Raw genomic sequence first — 17,297 nt, 5'->3', positions numbered from 1 at the left:
GGGGGTACAATATTTTTAAAATATTTTTTATTTAAAAATATATTATATTATTTTTTTTATATTTTATATTTTTAATATTAGTATGTAAAAAGACCTAAAAAATAATCAATTTGATATTTTTTTCAAGAAAAATATACTCTTAAAACATATTAAAGAGTATTTAGAACAGTAATAGAATTTATATTTTAAAATGCTTGTTATTTAAAAATATATTAAAATAATATTTTTAAAAAAATTATTTTTAATATTAATATATCAAAAACCGAATTAAAAATAACTTAAAAAAATAATTAAAAAAAAAAAAACAATGCCCAACTAAAATGCCAAATAACTCCTCGAAAACAGAAGAATTGTCGTCATCCCCCAGGCTCATTCCTTAATCGCGTGACCGAACAACCCCCAAGTGTCATGGACTACCACAATGTTCTCAATGTTGTCGTGGGTGTCCATGCACGCTTTTTCAGACGAGATCTGATACGGCCACGTACGTGGCGTGCAGATGACTACCAATGTCTCGCTCACTGCATACGTGGCTGGAAGACAGGTATTATAGTTGGCTGAAAAGTTAAGATTTAGATGCTGACCAAAAGAATCAGTTCCCACATGAACTCATTTTCTATTAAATCATACCACCTGAGTTTTTTTTATAATTAGATACTTTATTGTTTAATTATTGTTTTGAATTAGAAACGACAAAAACTTGGGAAAAGAGAGGGGGGGGTTTCTCTATGTTTTTATTTTTATTTTACAATAATAAAAAATTATTCCAAAACCATATCATAATATATTTATTTGTATATTTTCATCTTTATTTTTTCAATTAAATATGTTTATATTTGTCTTTTTTTATTTTAATTAGACCAATTTTGCAAAATCCTCTCTCTCTCTCTCTATATATATATATAAAGAAGAAACATAAAGAAGAGGAACAAATTACTTTATTCTTTCCAGAAGGGAAACTTAAACCAAAAGATTACTGATTAATCGATGCCAATTTAACATAGACAACACAACTATCTAGTTTTTCTTCATCTTCACACGTCCCCTACGTTCCCATCGCAAAAACCAACATTCTTTGATCAAACACCAACAACATGGCTTGAAAATCCACGCTGAAGCTAAAAAAGAAAGAAAAAAGAAACCTGAAACTCATACAAGAGACAGAAACACTGAAACAATGTCTTTCTTTATTGGTATGATTATAGGAATCTCTGTTGGGATTGGTCTCATCGTAGCATTTGCTAAGTACGAGAATATCAGATCCATGCGTCGTTCTCAATTGGTAAATCCCATCTGATTCCTTGGTTTCATTAATGATTCATGGTGGATTGTTTTTTTTTTATGTTTGCGTTAATGTTTGCGTTTTTCTAGGCTAAGACAGTCGCAGCATTTGCAAGAATGACAGTCCAGGATTCAAGAAAAATTCTTCCTGATGAGTTTTATCCACCTTGGGTTGTCTTTTCACAGAGGCAGAAGTTAAGTTACTGTACATGATATGAACAGTAATCCAACCATTGGATTTATGAGTTTCATCACTAGGATCCGCATGTTTTTTTTTTTTTAATGGGATTGATTTAGAGATTTTTTATGATGGTTCTGATATTGGTTTGTTCATGAATTGCAGTTAACTTGGCTTAATGCTCAACTTGACAAGATTTGGCCTTATGTTGACGAGGTAATAAGTTTGATTAATTTCCCTTTTTCATGGTGGATTTCTTGCTACATTTGGGTAATTAGTAATATTGAGCTGCGAGTTTCTGTGGTTTCTGGTTATACAATGGCATAGGCAGCATCAGACCTGATAAGAAGCAATGTTGAGCCAATTCTTGAACAATATACGCCAGCTATATTTTCATCTATGAAGTTTTCCAAGTTGACCCTTGGTACTGTGGCTCCACAATTTACAGGTTAGTTTGATTGATTACAAAATCGGTTCAAGTCCTTGGTGATTGTTCTTTTTCCAAAATGTTGGCAATCATGGGATCAATAATGACAGAGAATTTATGGTTAGAAATCGAGAAAGAATCCTTCTTTCCCCCCTTTGTTAGTCATTTGAGTAATTGAGTTCCTGGGCATGCAAAGGAACAGAGTGATGATATGTGCGAGTTGTGGATGTCTTATAGGAGTTTGCATTATTGAAGAGGAAAGTGGAGACAAGGGTATCACCATGGAATTGGAGATGCAGTGGGATGGCAATCCAAATATTGTACTTGATGTCAATACAAGAGTTGGTGTGGCACTACCCATCCAAGTAATCTTCAACTTGGTGCTCTGTTTTCGTAGAGTATTCTACCGACCTTGTAATGTACATGTAAAAGAATTATCTTAACCTAAAAGCTTAAGCTTTTAAGCTTTTAGGTGAGATAGTTCTTTGATATTAGTATCAGAGTCTTATTGACTAAGTATCATGAGTTCGAATCTCACCACCCTAATTCTATTTGATAGAAATTAAGCATAAGGTAATATAGATATATGCAAGTTTCAAGTCCAAAAGACTTTTACTTGAGAGGATGTTAAAGAATAATATAAAATTATATATTGAAATCTTATCTAAAAGCTTAAACTATTAGGTTAAGTTGTTCTTTTACAATATATGTGTGGTAAAGTTTCACCGACATTGATTTAAGAATCATGCTTTTCCTTAATTGAAGTTAACTAAAGCATTGATTTCTAGTATCTTAAGATATAAATAGAATAAAACTTTCTAAGTGCAGACTGCAGACTGATTCTTTCTTTTGATAAAGAAGACTGATACTAATTTCAGCTCCCTTTTCTTTCTTTCTTTCTTTTTTGGCTTTGATACAGCAATCAAGCCCCTTTGTCACATTGTTTCTGCTGAGATATAGTGATTTTACTATGTTAAACATTCTTTTGTAATTCTGGGGAATTTATTCCTAGTTTGAGAGCTGATATCTGCCAAGAAAGCTCATCTGTTTCACCCTTTATGTCATGTTCGTTGTCTAATTAACTCACACGATATATACAAAATCTGTCTAAGTTAGTGCACATTTAGTGGAAGATCTTCATTATTATTTATATATCTTTTCCTGTTTAACTTCATCTAGGTGAAAAATATTGGATTCACTGGGGTTTTCAGGTTAATCTTCAAGCCACTAGCCGAAGACTTTCCTGGTTTTGGAGCTGTTTCTTATTCCTTGAGAGAAAAGGTGAATTTTATCTTATTACTTTTTAACCATCTTAAAATTATCACAATCAACATTCTGGAAGGGAAAAAGAAATATTCTGAAGGCAATGCTGATTACTTACATGAACTTTTTTCATGCACATGTGCACAAACTTCAATGCTTATATATGAAATCTCATTCTGAAAGTAGATGAAGTATATGTAGTAACAAACATTTATGTATAAATATGTAGAAAACCATATCCAAATATGCTCTGGGTAACATGAACATGGAATTCTTTGAATTCAATATATAAATTTTATTATGACTGCAGAAAAAGCTGGATTTTACGCTTAAAGTTGCACGTGGTGAGATATCAGCAATCCCAGGCCTTTCTGATGCTATTGAGGTTTGAACAAATTTTATTTCCTGGTTCTTTGCTTCATCTCTCACGTACTTGCATGCATTTCTCAAGGATTGTCTTGTGGCTTTAAGACCACATTACTTGATCAAAATTGATGTCACACCTGATGGAGGGTGATTAATCCTGATTAGATCACAAATTTTACGACCCGGAATTTCTCATCTCGTACAAAGTATTGTAGGTGATTAAACATTAATTTGAAATACTCTTCCAGAACTGTACTTTTCATTATTTATTTGGTTCCTAGGACTATGGCTGTGAATGATCATAGGTCTAACGAAACTGCTGTATTTTATGTTCAGGAAACCATAAAGGATGCTATTGAAGATTCTATAACATGGCCAGTTCGGAAAATTGTATCAATATTACCTGGGGATTATAGGTGCGCTAATTCTATCTAGAATTCTAGATTATCATCTTTATTGTGATCCTTTTGCAAAATTTCAATTCCCATAATGCCTGCCAGTTTTAGTTATGATCGGGGTACAATTTGCCAAAATCTTCAGACCTGTAATCCATATTGAGATAGGTAGGCTTGAGTTTCACTCGCTTCCTGAGTTTCGTGCACAGGCTAGACCACCTCCTTATCCTCTATTGTTCTATCCATGTCTGATTATGAGACTTTTGTTTTGGTTTAGTCTAAATTCATGTTGATCGGAAATAGATATGTTGATTTGAGGCTGGACTGAGATTGAGATATAAGAGCAGCTTAGGCTCATCTCAACCCAGCCTGACTTTGATCATTATCTCATGATCACAATAGTGCTTATTCTGAATCACCACAGTGTACTAATCCATTATATGTTCCAGAAGTTCACTGATAATTTTAAATTTGTATTTCTGATATAAAATGCTTCCTTCTTCATTGAACACACTGTCTCTCTATGTATCGAGCCCCAACAAAGTTGCAATTCCTGAATGCATCCAGCTGATTCACACAAAGTAAACTTTTGGATTTCTGATGAAACTGCAATTATTAATGTTTACTTCATGTTTTAGTGACCTGGAGTTGAAGCCCGTTGGAACATTAGACGTGAAGCTTGTGCAGGGCAAGGACTTGACAAATAAAGACATTGTCGGAAAATCTGATCCTTTTGCTGTCTTATTTATACGTCCACTACGTAGCAGAATGAAAACCAGCAAAACAATTGTAAGACAGCTTCCCATATTTCACCACTTAGGTTTTCTTTGTTTAGATCAGCCATAACTCTTACGATAATTTCAGAGCAACCAATTGAATCCCATATGGAATGAACACTTTGAGTTCGTAGTTGAAGATGCATCAACTCAACACTTGACTGTAAGAGTCTTCGATGATGAAGGAGTTCAGGCTGCTGAACTCATTGGTTGTGCTCTAGTGGCACTAAAGGATCTTGAGCCTGGTAAAGTGAAGGATGTATGGTTGAAACTAGTCAAAGATTTAGAGATCCAGAGAGATAACAAGAACAGGGGTCAGGTAAGAATCTAGTATGCCAATTGAAATCTCCCATCCTCGTCATTGGTTTCAAGTATGTTAGAATGATATATCGATATCGAGTGCGTTGGAGATCATACTACGACTAAACTATTGTGTAATTTCTTACGAATTCAGAAGGGGATTAGGAACGAGTTTTTTCAATTGAGTTGAAAACCTAATATGATGATATTTCCCACAGTCAGTTTTTTCCCTGCTTTTGTTACAGATTTTTCTCTGTTCAAAAGCAATATATGAACTTGCAGTTGTTAATGAGTGCCATCTTCTTTTTTTCATCAGGTGCACTTGGAGCTTTTGTACTGTCCGTATGGCACAGAGAGCAGTTTCAAAAATCCTTTTAACCCTGATTTTCAATTGACCACTTTAGAGAAGGCCATTAGGAGTGGCACTGATGGAACAGGTGATCCTAATTCTGGAAGAACATCTCCAAAGAAAAATGTCATCGTGAGAGGAGTACTATCAGTTACTGTTATAGCTGCAGAAAACTTGCCGGCAACTGACTTGAATGGAAAGGCCGACCCCTATGTTATCCTTAAAATGAAGAAATCTGAGAAAAAAGCCAAGACTAGAGTGAGTTCGAGGTTTCTGATTAACATGATCACCACCATGTTCCTTTTTTATTTTTTCGTTTGTTTCTATCATTCACTCATTTTATCACCTGTTCAAAGAATCTGGCACATCGAAAGTGCAATTTTGGCTAACTAGATCTCTATTGATTATAACAAAGAAGAGTCTTCTAAAGTTATATTTTGCAGGCAAGACCATGCTTATACGTTCCATAACCTCATCCACTTATGCTTTCACAGGTCCTAACTAAGAACCTAAATCCAGTTTGGAATCAAACGTTTGAATTTGTTGTGGAGGATGCAATACACGATATGTTAATTGCAGAAGTCTGGGACCATGACACTTTTGGCAAGGTAATATTTCCACGCCAAGTGCATTATATTGCTCATTGTCATATAATTGTCTTGCTGAGCTTTTGTTTACGTAGGTATTTAGGCATTGTTTTGTTTATGTAGCTTTTTTCAAAATTTTGCAAGGAATCTGCATTATTCTTGCAAGATTGTTAATAGTCTTTCAATATCATTCTAATTTCGACGAACTGTATGAATCTTTCAGGATAAAATGGGAAGATGCATAATGACACTCACCAGGGTTCTATTAGAAGGAGAATTTCAAGACAGCTTTCCACTAGACGGTGCTAAATCAGGAAAGCTGCTTCTGCATCTCCAGTGGACACCGCAGCTAAAGTTTCGTGATTCTTGATCTACAACTAAAAGGGTATCTTTTCAAGCTTTTCCATGCAGATATTCTTGCCTGTTTTTCTCTTTGCACGCAAGTGCTAGAAGCCAATGCTACGATTTTCCTCGATGCTGTGTTTTAAAGGGTATTAAAGAATAATGTAAAGGAAAGAAGAGGAAGAGGATGAGGAAAGTCCAGCTATTCTTTTCTTCATGTCTAACCATTTTTACCCTTTTTTTCCCTTTATTGGATTACATTCTGTGATATGTTTAAATTCAGAATACATGTATGTGTATATATGCAATGGAGGCTGATGATATTTGCAGATAAGTTTTGGGCTTTCTTGGTAACAATCTTTAAGAGATGGATTAAATGCTCCACATCCTCCTTGTTCTTTCTCATATCTTCATTTGGTTCAACTTTAATCGTCTCTGATTCAATAGTGAAGTGTACAAGCTTCTGCTTCAATTCATCATGCTCTGTCAGTATTCAATATTACAGGTTAATTAGTTTATGAATGCTGAAGACTGTTTCAAATGAAATTGCTTTGATATCCTCTTCTATAAGGGTAATATCTGATGAAAGCAACTCTATGTCTTAAAAAAAAAAAATTAGCTTTTCCGATTTTGTCAAATGCTAGAGGGACTCAAAATTCAAAACGTAATCTGATTTGAGAAGAAGGAAGCTTAAGCATAATATTTTATGGACAAGAAAACAATTGAACCAAGGTATTAAACCAAGGGTACTAGTTATGTCATTCATACGTTTATAAATAAATAAATCTATTATACTCCTTGAACCATTGAAATTTGATCTCACTGAATTCTCTGCCGTTTTCCAGCTGGAATTTGATGGATTGCACCAGAATTTAACAGATATCCCTTGTCTAGACCTGAACTAGAAGCACAACTAGCAAGATTTAACATGGAAGAACACTTTTGAGAATATCCGCGACGCAACTCAATGTAAGATGGTGAAGCCAATGGTTTTTGAGCAAGAGAGCTTGCATTTGCAAATGTATTCTGGTTACTCACGGGAACAGGTACAATATTGAACGGTTGCAATGGAGGCGAATTTCTCCACTGTGGAAGCGGACCTGCAAGAAGTAGCGTTTGAAGGAGAGGGCGTGCTTCCATTAGAGCCTGCAGCAGCTTTCCCACGACTTTTCCTTTTACGAAATTTTCAATTACAGCATCAGCCGGATGGATCTTGGCCACTGCTGGAGGCACTAAACCTGCTGATATAGAGCCTTTATACTCTTGAACAAAGGTGTTGCTCACAAGCCCCATATGACTTGAGTCTGCCAAGTTATTGTTAGAGAATTCTGGTGAAGTAATTGTATCAAAGAAGGGATCCACAGGAGAGGAGCCATGTGATTGGTGATTATATGTTTCAGATAAACAGTTAGATTCAGTTATGCTCGAGTTTCCTATCACAGAAACTACAAGAAGGTTTTCGGATTGTTCTTGAGGATGAATAGGCAGGGACTCTAATTCAATGGTGGCATGCACAAGCTTCTGCTTCAATTCATCAATGCTCTGTCAATATTCAATACAGATTAATTAGTTTGAGAAAGGGATAATAACATGTTATTACATCCTTAATATCATGCAGTATTGTCATGATTATAAGGCAACAGAACGAAAATAGAAGCCTTGGTTCCAAGGAAACACGAGAATGAACACCAATACCTATGCATCAATATATGGGACATGTGGACAGAAATTCCAAGTAAATTCAGGAAACAGATTAATCCAAATTAATAAAAAAAATTACATAAAATTAAATTAAATTGAACGAAAATAGAAGCCTTGGTTAATTATTATATTTTCCATTTATGTAATCATTTTATTTGAGTTTATCCGGATTTAGCTCGCCACACAAACGTTGTTTGTTCCACGTTTTTTGTGGATTAGTATGTCGAGTTTCCTTAAACACTTCTTTTTTAATAAAAACCAAATTTATCTCTGGCGGCTTGTGTGGGTCAATGCAAGAGATCAATGGAAGTTTTATATACAGTTGCAACGCATCATGTATCATATGGTTTCTCCATTTTCCATTGCTTTGTGATGGAAATATATAGCTGATGATCCTGGGAAAATTTCTATATCTGGGCTTTCTTCGAGAATAGTGATAGGTTGAACGGTGACTGTTATTTGCAAAATAATCATCTAGTTTAGGACTTTTCAGGTTAATATAATGTAAGAAAAGTAGATAAAAAAATAAATATTTTTCAATTGTGTTGTTGAGACATTAATTGCTAGCAGTGTGAAAATTGTGTTCGTGATAATATATAGATTTGATTAAGTTTTTGAATTAAAGATATTGTTAGTGGACATTCCTAGAAAACAAAAGGATGTTCATTTGTGGACTAACTTAGCTCATAGATGACCTACTTAGCACACAGAGCTGAGCTGATAAGAGTTTTGCAGGATCTGATGCTCTTCTTTGGATTCATCTGCTGATAAAGTTCTTTTGATAAGAAAAGAAATGAATCTGAGCAATGAAAATAGCACTTTATTATAAGATGATTTACAATGGAGTCGAGAACGATAGTGACCAACAATGTGTCCTTATTGAGCTAAGAAATCAAGGAATATTTCAGGAAATGAAACTTGACAAACTAATTCCTTAAAATGATATATTCAATGCTGGCAAATTCAACAAATGGCCGTTTACTATAAATGTAGGACGTAGTGATCCCAAATATTTCTGCGAACAGCACAGGTTGCTAGCATCCCCCGATCTTGATAATATAGTAGTGCAAACTGCAAAATATTACTGCTCTGCCACGGCATGCACAAAGTGCACAAATTTATGAACTTTCTATCCAAAATCTTCAGCAACTAGCATGTTCCCTAGCCTTGAGATGTCTCCTTCTATGCAGATTGCTTGCCCTGCATGACAATTCATTAAGAGCTCTAAATCGAATCATGTTCATGAAAGAAGTTATGGACATCGGATAGCCAATGATGTGCAACCATCGCTTTGAAGCATATGCTATTAATATCCTGTTACTCAAAGGCAGATCATTAAGTTATTCTACTGGCATCATGTTTACGAATAGAGTTACAAGCTTGCATGTACATTGTTTAATTGGTTTTTTGGGTGTTTATGTCTTTCAACTTAGAAAGCAAATAAAAAACACAAAGCATACAGGAGCCGCATATTGCACTTATGAATGAATCAATCACTTGTATTATACAAGACTTTTGCATCAGTTTTGTTGCTCATCTGATATTTGATATCTTAGAAAAAACTTCCTCTATCTTCATTAGAACTTTACCTTCCCTCAAAAAATGCGAGTCCACAATGCCATCTTCCCAATGCAACTATAATACTTGTCTGATGCTTGAGAAATACCACCATGACTAAACACTAGCATCTAGCATTCTTGAACAAAAGGAAGGCAAAGAGATCACACTTACCAGTATTGGTTATGGAATATCACAGAATCAGTTGTTTCTGGCTTTCCATCATCATTTCGGTTCCATTGGTAGAATGCATGTGTTCTGTTCCTAATCTCCAAGGTAGAATGGCCATAACTAGCTTCTCTGAATGCGGAATAATCTGGTTGTGGGTCGAAGAACCTAATTATAAATTTCAACAGTTAATAGGTAACCCATATTTGAATTATTTAGATTTTCCTAAGCTTAAACAATTAGATTTGCCTCACGTTCCAACAAGACCTTCCTGATTTCCCCCATCCCCAACAGTTAGGTACACGGGCGCTGATTTGTCAGGAACAGGATAACGGTCACCAGTTGTCACGTTATAATGTATGTTTGAGATACGATACTGTAAATCAAGAATACTCTCAATGAGAAAACGAAACACTTGACAAATTCAAAAATGGTGCATAAAATGATATATACAGCACCATTAGGATCAGAATATGAGGGGTTGCAACTCCAAGGCACTTTCAGGAGAATCATGCATCATGAACATGACTTCTTAGAAAATGAATGGCAGGGGTGGGCTAAAATTGTTTCTTTAACCATGCGGCTGGGTTGGGTCTCAACTATAGGAGCTGCATGCCAGTTTGCAATCTCCAAGGACCTACTTAAAAAAGTAGCAGCTCCTCTTTTCCAATGAACTTTGTAAATGAATGTTCTTCGGGATTCAGTGAAGTTTCAAGAGAATGATCTTATGGGAATTCCATTTAGTGGAAGAGGAAGGTACAAATATACAAATTGATTAGCTACATGCCTATATGATGATGTATTGATAGGTCTATAAGGCATAAAAAAGAGGAAAGTACATACTGATCTTTCATATGCATGAACATGACCAGCAAAAATGAAGTCGACTTTGGATCTAACAAACCAGCTTTCAAAGACTGCACGCATGCTTTCACCTTCCATATAGTGGGCTGCATTGCTGTTGTAGATGGGCACGTGCATGACAACAATGAGCCAAGGTGTCTTCTCCCTGTTGACTCTTTTCAATTCTTCTCTAAGCCACATCCATTGAGGAGTGTATTTTACTGATTAAAAAATATTTGCAAATTCATTACGACCAGAAAACATTCGACTTATAGTAACATCAAATAGTCTTTTGAAATATGAACTAAGAATAGAAATCATTAAAATGTCAATAACAGTTGCCAATGCATCTACTTTGGTAAGAAACCAGCAAATTTTAAGCAGATAGTATCATCTAAGTTTTGGAATAGACTAGCTATTGCCTGCCAAAACATAGTGAATTAAGGATTACCAAATGGAGAATAGCTGGAGAGGACAATGATGTGAGCAGATGCACGGCGTATAGCATACCAAAGAGGATTGGTGCTTTTTGAGGCTGTATGAGGGGTGGCAAATCTATACAGAAATGATTTAAATGGAAGGACTTCCTCCTGGAACAAGAGGATTTGTGTGTGAGTTGACAAGCATTAAAGCAAAGAGGATACATTAACAACAAAAATGCCAATGATTAGACATGTGTTGAAACTAGAGCATTAATAAAACTAGAAACAATAGATCAATGGCAAGAGCATAAAAACTAGAAAAGAAAACATCAGGTGAAGAAGTTCAAGGTTACCATTTCTGGCATGTACTCTATCTCGTGATTCCCAGCTGACCAAATCCATGGTTGATATGCAGCACTTTGCTCGACAAAACGGCCCCATGAATCCCATCTAACACCAACATCATCATATTGATATCTATCAGCATAAGAGAGATCACCAGCAAACAAAACACTCTGTCCCCCACTCTTCATGTAATGCTCGAGAGTGGAAAGAGAATTATATGTTTGACCCAAATCACCTAAAAATATACAAAAACCAATACATAGTGAGAAAAATATAAAAACATGTGGTCCAAAACTAAGAAACATGTTCTTCCAACCACCAAATTCCATTGTCAGTATCGTATTACCTGATATTGAAACAAAGGACTGTTGGTTGAAAAATATCTTGCTAAAGCAAAATCCAATAGGTATTCAGAAACAAAATTCAACTTAGTTATTCTTAAAAAGCAGCAAAATATCTTACCAATAATTCCAAATGTGTAGGAAGCATCTGGATCAATATCTGGAGGTGTTTGAAACCAAAACACACGAGAGGAGTCACCTTCTCCGATCTTGTAGTAATACTTGGAATCATACTAAAAAGACAGAAATGTTAATCCCCAAAACTGAGACCATTCAAAAAGCGAAACAAAATCATAGTTCAATTGAATATTTTACCTCAAGCCCATCAACAAGACAGTGATGAATGTAGCCAGACTTATATTTGTAAAAGGTGTAGTTAGTAACAGTGCCCTCAGCACTAAAATCATAACTATTCTCTGAAATGCCATATTTCACGGTATTAGAACCCGGTTCATCAGGCGTAACCCAAGAGATTATTACAGCCTTCCCATCATAATCACCTTGAGTGATGTGGACCTAACAATCAACAAACTGATCAGGTCATAATTAACCTCAACGAAAAAAAAGAAAGGGTTTCAACTAAAATTCAGTAAAATGTGCAAGACTCACTTGCTGTGGAGCATTATAACCTTTTGGAATTGCAAAAACTTCATTGTCAAGAGGGATATCTGCCGCTGGCCATTGCGTACGAACAAAAGTGCTCGTTAAACCCGCATTCCCATTTTCCACATAGCTCAAGACTAAAACTAATATAATTACAAATCGAAACAATTGCAACCGCAATAATCTAGAAGCCAGCAGCATATTCTTTGCAAGAGGAATCCCTGGGAAACACAACCTAATAAATCCAGTAAGAATACAACTACAGCAAAGAAAACATATAGACTAATAGTAAGACTAAACTAACCCAAATTAGGAAGTGCAAATCATCTTTAAAAAAAATTGAACTGTTTGACCCTTAATTAGTTTGGCTTCTTTCTTCTCTTTTTCTCTAGGAAGCAACTTCCTTGCATTTCAGGTCTACCCATCATAACTATATTGCACTGCATTAACCTCTATGGTTTACAAATTTTGATTCATGAATCAAATCAAGAAAACTCTGCAATTGTTACTTCAATATAAAATCAATTACAAGCTTTCATTCTTAACTTGTAACGATGAGAAAGCCATAGAAAAAAAAAATCCACAATCTATAAAGTTTTTTGCAAGCAATCTTTAAGAAAATAAAATCAAAAGGTTGCAGAAATAAACACGAGTCCTTCTTACTATATCGAAGCAGAGATGAGTCAGAAAGATTTGAAAGACAGGAGGGGTACCTGAATCAATGACGAAGAACAGAACGGAACGGAAGAGAGACAAAGACAGAGGTTGTAAGACAGACGCTGTTGTAGATCTTTGACAGTTATAAACGGTGACCTTTTCTCAAGAGTAAGATGCCAGCAAACAGTTAGAGCAGTTGTTGTTTTCAAAGTTTCCAGAGCAATTTGCTAGGTATAGCGATACACCAATCCGCTATTGCCATGTTAGTAATAAGTAATTGCATTAGATTAATTGCGTGAAGCCGAATAATTCCTTTTTTTTCCTGTTTTTTCTAGACGTCGATAAAATCAATATATATATAATATTCAAAAACATTTGTAAAATATCTGTAAAATATTTAAAAAATTATCTTGTATAACTTATCATGAAAAATGATAGTTTTTTTCTAATCTCTACTAAATATCCATATCTAAATTTATAGTTTATATACTTGTAAAAAAATAAAAATAAAAATAAAAATTATCTCAATTAAATTGTGTTTCAACTAAACTAAAACATCTTAATTGGGTTGTAATCCAACCAAACCCAATCGTAATTTTTTTTAATTGTACTATCAAATAGTATCAAAAAAAATAATAATAAAAATAAGAACAAGTGAGATATACTGAGGATATCCTAACTCTATGAATCAAGATATGCATGAATCCACCATCCTTCATTTTTATTAGCCACATGTTTAACTAGTGAGTCTCTATTAATAAGTAGTCATTGAGTCTTAATTGCATGCTTATCCGAGGTTCATCTTACTTAAATAAATAAATAAAAAGGATAGTTAAAAAAAATGCACTTTTGTAGTTTGGGTGTAAATTATGAGTGAAAAATTATATTTTACATTATGGTCAACAAAAACTTTAAGATTTGATGAATCAACCTTCATATATTTTGAATATAAAAAATCCAACAAAATAAAAAAAATCTCCCTCCAAGCACAATTTCTCTCTTTTTGAAAATTATTTTCTCTCCTAAAAAATTTCTTCTTTGTATCTTACCCAAACCAAAACCAAAATCTTAATAATTACTGCCCTAACTCCAGATAAAAATTAATCAGGTTGTATTTGATCTATTTACCTCACTTTTTTTATAAAAAAAAATAACATGGTTGTTCGGTTCAGTTTGCGTATATCTTAACTAATCTTATAGATTCTGAAGTTAACGACTATATAAGTCTCCAATAACCCTTAAATTTATAAAACTTGAACTAATAATTTTTAAAAAATAAATTTAAAACCAAGCCAGTTATATTATATTTTTTAGAGTTAATTTTCTCCTCAACTCTTAATATGGTAAGAAAAGGTAAGGAGACTGGTGGACTTCCAAGTCTTGCGTCTAAAAGGAGAGCAAGGTTTCGTTTAAATTTTCATTGGTTTAGGTTTTCCACAAGAGGATGCCTCCAGAACCAATCAATCTACATCATGACAACTGTAATTCTCACCAAGTCTTTGTTGTACGGTAGTGTGTTTAATTTCTTGCTTTTTTTTCACTCTCATTTCTTTTCTAAAATGTGGATACGAGAATAAGTTTATTGAAATACTGTTAGTTTTTATGTTTTAAAAATATTTTTAAAAATAAAATTTATTTATTATTTATTTGTTTTAAATTAATTTTTTTATGTTTTTAAATTATTTAATGTGTTGAAAACAAAATTAATTTTTAAAAATAAAAAAATTTCATTTTAAAAAACAACTGTTATTGTATTTTAAAACAAAATTAAAATGTTTCGTGAAATAAATAATGTAATATATTGTACTGGGAACTATACCATGTATAGCTCGCCGAACATGCTGTTTGCTTTTATAGATTTCCCAGGTAAAACTAAGAACCGGTGTTAATAGTTTTTTTTTTAAATGTATTAAAATAATATTTATTTTTTTAAAAAAAAAAATAATTTTTATATTAGCCTATTAAAATAATTTAAAAACATCAAAAAAAATATTAATTTTAAATAAAATAATTAATTTAAAAATATATATATATATTTAAAATATAAAAATAAATAACCACTTAAAGGCTAAATATCTTGGAAAGTCTTATCCTGATTCTTAGAAGGTGTTTGTTTTTGAGGTGGAGATAGAGTTTTGTGTATGGAATCTACCAAAAAAGCTAAGAAAAACAATAAAAAATAGCTTTTGTGGTTGAGTTTTGTACATAAATAGGTTATACCCAACCTCAAACTCAACCACAAAAACTAAAACAAACACACCCGAGTTTGGTGCTATGTTGGGGGTGTGTATAGGCCAAAAAAATAATAATAAATAATAATAATAAAATACACACACACATTATACCACCAGGCTTTGTTTTTGCTCAATTGTTGCGCACATGGATCTGATTGCAGTTGAATTTGAATTTTAGCGAAGAGCATTATGAACTTGTCATTCAGTAATGGGAAATGTCGGTAAGCATCCTTGTCGACAAGCATGCTTCAAGTATTTTGTATTGAATTATAATTATAATTATAATTATAATTCCTTCTCTCTACCTATACCTACCATGCTGAATTAATTTGTTTTCGGATAATGGGCTCCACCTTCCTTTCAAAGAAGCCCTGCCAATTCCACGGTGGTTACTTGAAAGTTTTATCATCAGCTTCCATGTGAGTAATAGCTGTCGGTTTAGAGAAGAGTCTAGTAGCAGCGGTGTTTTTCAACAAAAATAAAAAAAAAATGTTTAATATTAATTTTTTATATATTTTTAAATTATTTTAATATGATAATATTAAAAATAATTTTTAAAAACTAAAAGAATTATTATATATTATGAGACACGCTATAATGAGATGGAGAATTTCTCGCCCGGGCAAGAAAAGTGAGATGGAAATATGATGGAGTTGGTTTTTCATAAAGAATGATTGGACGGTGGCAAAGGGCTTGAGATCTGCACAGCAGGTCTTGAGTTCGAGTCAGGACGTGTACCTCTTGTAAGAGCCTGGGATAGCCGGAGTTTTACTCACTCACCTGGGCCCACAAAGTGCGCTTTTTAGGGGGTGAGGTTTTCTCGAATCAAAAAAAAAAAAGATTGGACGGTGCATGTTCATCAAGGTGAGGTTGTGACACGTCAACTAAGGGGATGCGAGTTAGCTTTCAGTGCAAGAATATCAAAATTTGGGTAGAAATTAAAAAAAAAAAAAAAACTAACTAGAAGGGAATGAGGTTTTCCTGATATTATTATTTTTCCCTTCCTGGCAAATATTTTTGGAATTGGTAGTAGGTGTAAAAAGGTAGTTTTATTTTTTATATATTAAATGGACTAAAATACTCTTTAAAGCAAAAAAAATTAAAATGGTGTGGAGGGCCCGTTTGACTTTTCATTTTTTATAGCACAATAAAATACATGCATTGCCCTTGATTTCAAATTTGGTATTTAGCAGAGAAAATTTAATATTTAATATTAAAAAATTATTGGCACCTTTTTATATTCATGCTTTTTAGAAAACTTTGTTTGGTGGTCAAAGATTGAATTCCATAACAATGTTTTAATCTTCACAATAATCTCTTTATCTTTGGACAATATGTGTGAGGAACAAATCTTTAATTTGATATTGACTATTTTTTTTCTTTTCTCTCTCTTACTTTATTTATGTGTCTGACCATGCAAAGTTTCAAGCATCTCTTCAAGTTGTTTTTATTTTAAATATGATTTTTATTTATTTTTTTATTTTAAATAATTAATTGAATTGAGATTTATTTCAATTTCATTATTCTGTGATTTTTTTATCTATCAAATTTGATTTTTATTTTTTTTATTTCTATTTTTTTGTTTGGTAATTTTTCTAATTGAATTTATATTTCAATTACATCCCTTGATATTTTATTTTATTTTATTTTATTTTAGATTTAGTTCTTGTTATTTTAATTGTTTTTTGTTTTTTTAGATCCTTTTTTATTTAGACTTTTTTTTTCAATTTTATCCATTGATATTTTGTTGGTTGAGAATTTGACTTCATGATTTTTTTTAAGTTTGCCTTCTACAAGATGATTTCAGTCTCGGGACCCGGGTCACGAGTTTGACCGGATTGACCTAAGTCTTTTTTAGGTTATTTTTTACAATTAATTTTTTTCAATTACATCCTTTTACGAGGTTATTCCGATCTCATGTGTTGAGATTGCATGTTTCACAACTTAACCTATGTTGACTTGAGCCAAGTTTGTTTTGTTTGATTTATTTGTTGTTGTCTCATGCCAAGTTTGTTTTATTTGATATTTTTTTTTACCATTTTATTCTCTTTTAGTTTTTTTTTTCCTATCAGATTTTATCCTCATTCTTCGTACATTTGCCTTTTAATTTTTTTTTTAACCTTATGTTTTTACAATTTCATCCCCTAGCATTTATTTAATTG

General features: G+C 33.2%; 3 protein-coding genes across 7 annotated transcripts; 1 reads left to right on the top strand and 2 right to left on the bottom strand.

Annotated features, from left to right (window-relative positions):
- Positions 1 to 956: 956 nt before the first annotated feature.
- LOC133674182 (synaptotagmin-4-like) lies at positions 957 to 8,004 on the top strand. Its single transcript, XM_062095195.1, has 14 exons — positions 957 to 1,282; positions 1,372 to 1,480; positions 1,629 to 1,675; positions 1,787 to 1,907; positions 2,124 to 2,251; positions 3,066 to 3,167; positions 3,460 to 3,534; positions 3,852 to 3,931; positions 4,549 to 4,699; positions 4,775 to 5,005; positions 5,303 to 5,593; positions 5,830 to 5,943; positions 6,146 to 6,307; positions 7,110 to 8,004. Exons 1-13 carry the CDS (start codon positions 1,178 to 1,180, stop codon positions 6,290 to 6,292), a joined length of 1,701 nt encoding a protein of 566 aa, XP_061951179.1. The 5' UTR covers positions 957 to 1,177; the 3' UTR covers positions 6,293 to 6,307; positions 7,110 to 8,004.
- On the bottom strand, positions 7,084 to 7,891 carry LOC133674654 (uncharacterized). Its single transcript, XM_062095868.1, has 2 exons — positions 7,865 to 7,891; positions 7,084 to 7,806 (listed from the first exon to the last, which is right to left on the bottom strand). The coding sequence occupies exons 1-2, from the start codon at positions 7,889 to 7,891 to the stop codon at positions 7,084 to 7,086; spliced, it is 750 nt and encodes a 249-aa protein (XP_061951852.1).
- Positions 8,005 to 8,765: 761 nt separating the features above from the next.
- Positions 8,766 to 13,171, bottom strand: LOC133674852 (bifunctional purple acid phosphatase 26-like). 5 transcript variants are annotated; one of them, XM_062096128.1, is made up of 10 exons: positions 12,958 to 13,166; positions 12,251 to 12,479; positions 11,957 to 12,157; positions 11,763 to 11,874; positions 11,309 to 11,535; positions 10,985 to 11,123; positions 10,534 to 10,754; positions 9,945 to 10,066; positions 9,697 to 9,858; positions 8,766 to 9,165 (listed from the first exon to the last, which is right to left on the bottom strand). In XM_062096128.1, the coding sequence occupies exons 2-10, from the start codon at positions 12,443 to 12,445 to the stop codon at positions 9,108 to 9,110; spliced, it is 1,437 nt and encodes a 478-aa protein (XP_061952112.1). In that variant the 5' UTR covers positions 12,446 to 12,479; positions 12,958 to 13,166; the 3' UTR covers positions 8,766 to 9,107. The 5 variants fall into 5 exon arrangements, 3 of the variants coding, with proteins under 3 accessions (XP_061952112.1, XP_061952113.1, XP_061952114.1); XM_062096129.1 differs by having other exon boundaries at positions 12,251 to 12,465; XM_062096130.1 differs by lacking the exon at positions 12,958 to 13,166 and adding an exon at positions 12,908 to 12,924.
- Between the last annotated feature and the right edge of the window lie 4,126 nt (positions 13,172 to 17,297).

This window comes from Populus nigra, chromosome 15 (genome assembly GCF_951802175.1).
Source record: "Populus nigra chromosome 15, ddPopNigr1.1, whole genome shotgun sequence".
NCBI classification, from domain to species: domain Eukaryota; kingdom Viridiplantae; phylum Streptophyta; class Magnoliopsida; order Malpighiales; family Salicaceae; genus Populus; species Populus nigra.
Note: the sequence above shows the minus strand (reverse complement) of the source record. Positions and strands in the feature narration are given on the sequence as shown.

Excerpts from the sequence above, each read along its gene's own strand:
- LOC133674182 (XM_062095195.1), top strand. The coding sequence starts at position 1,178 with ATGTCTTTCTTTATTGGTATGATTATAGGAATCTCTGTTGGGATTGGT. Across the intron at positions 1,676-1,786 it reads TTTGGCCTTATGTTGACGAG|GCAGCATCAGACCTGATAAG; the intron begins GTAATAAGTTTG and ends ACAATGGCATAG. Across the intron at positions 5,006-5,302 it reads ATAACAAGAACAGGGGTCAG|GTGCACTTGGAGCTTTTGTA; the intron begins GTAAGAATCTAG and ends TTTTTTCATCAG.
- LOC133674654 (XM_062095868.1), bottom strand. The coding sequence starts at position 7,891 with ATGACAATACTGCATGATATTAAGGAT. Across the intron at positions 7,807-7,864 it reads TACTGCATGATATTAAGGAT|AGCATTGATGAATTGAAGCA; the intron begins GTAATAACATGT and ends GAATATTGACAG.
- LOC133674852 (XM_062096128.1), bottom strand. The coding sequence starts at position 12,445 with ATGCTGCTGGCTTCTAGATTATTGCGGTTGCAATTGTTTCGATTTGTA. Across the intron at positions 10,067-10,533 it reads TTCATGCATATGAAAGATCA|TATCGTATCTCAAACATACA; the intron begins GTATGTACTTTC and ends CTTGATTTACAG. Across the intron at positions 9,166-9,696 it reads ATATTCCATAACCAATACTG|GGCAAGCAATCTGCATAGAA; the intron begins GTAAGTGTGATC and ends ATTGTCATGCAG.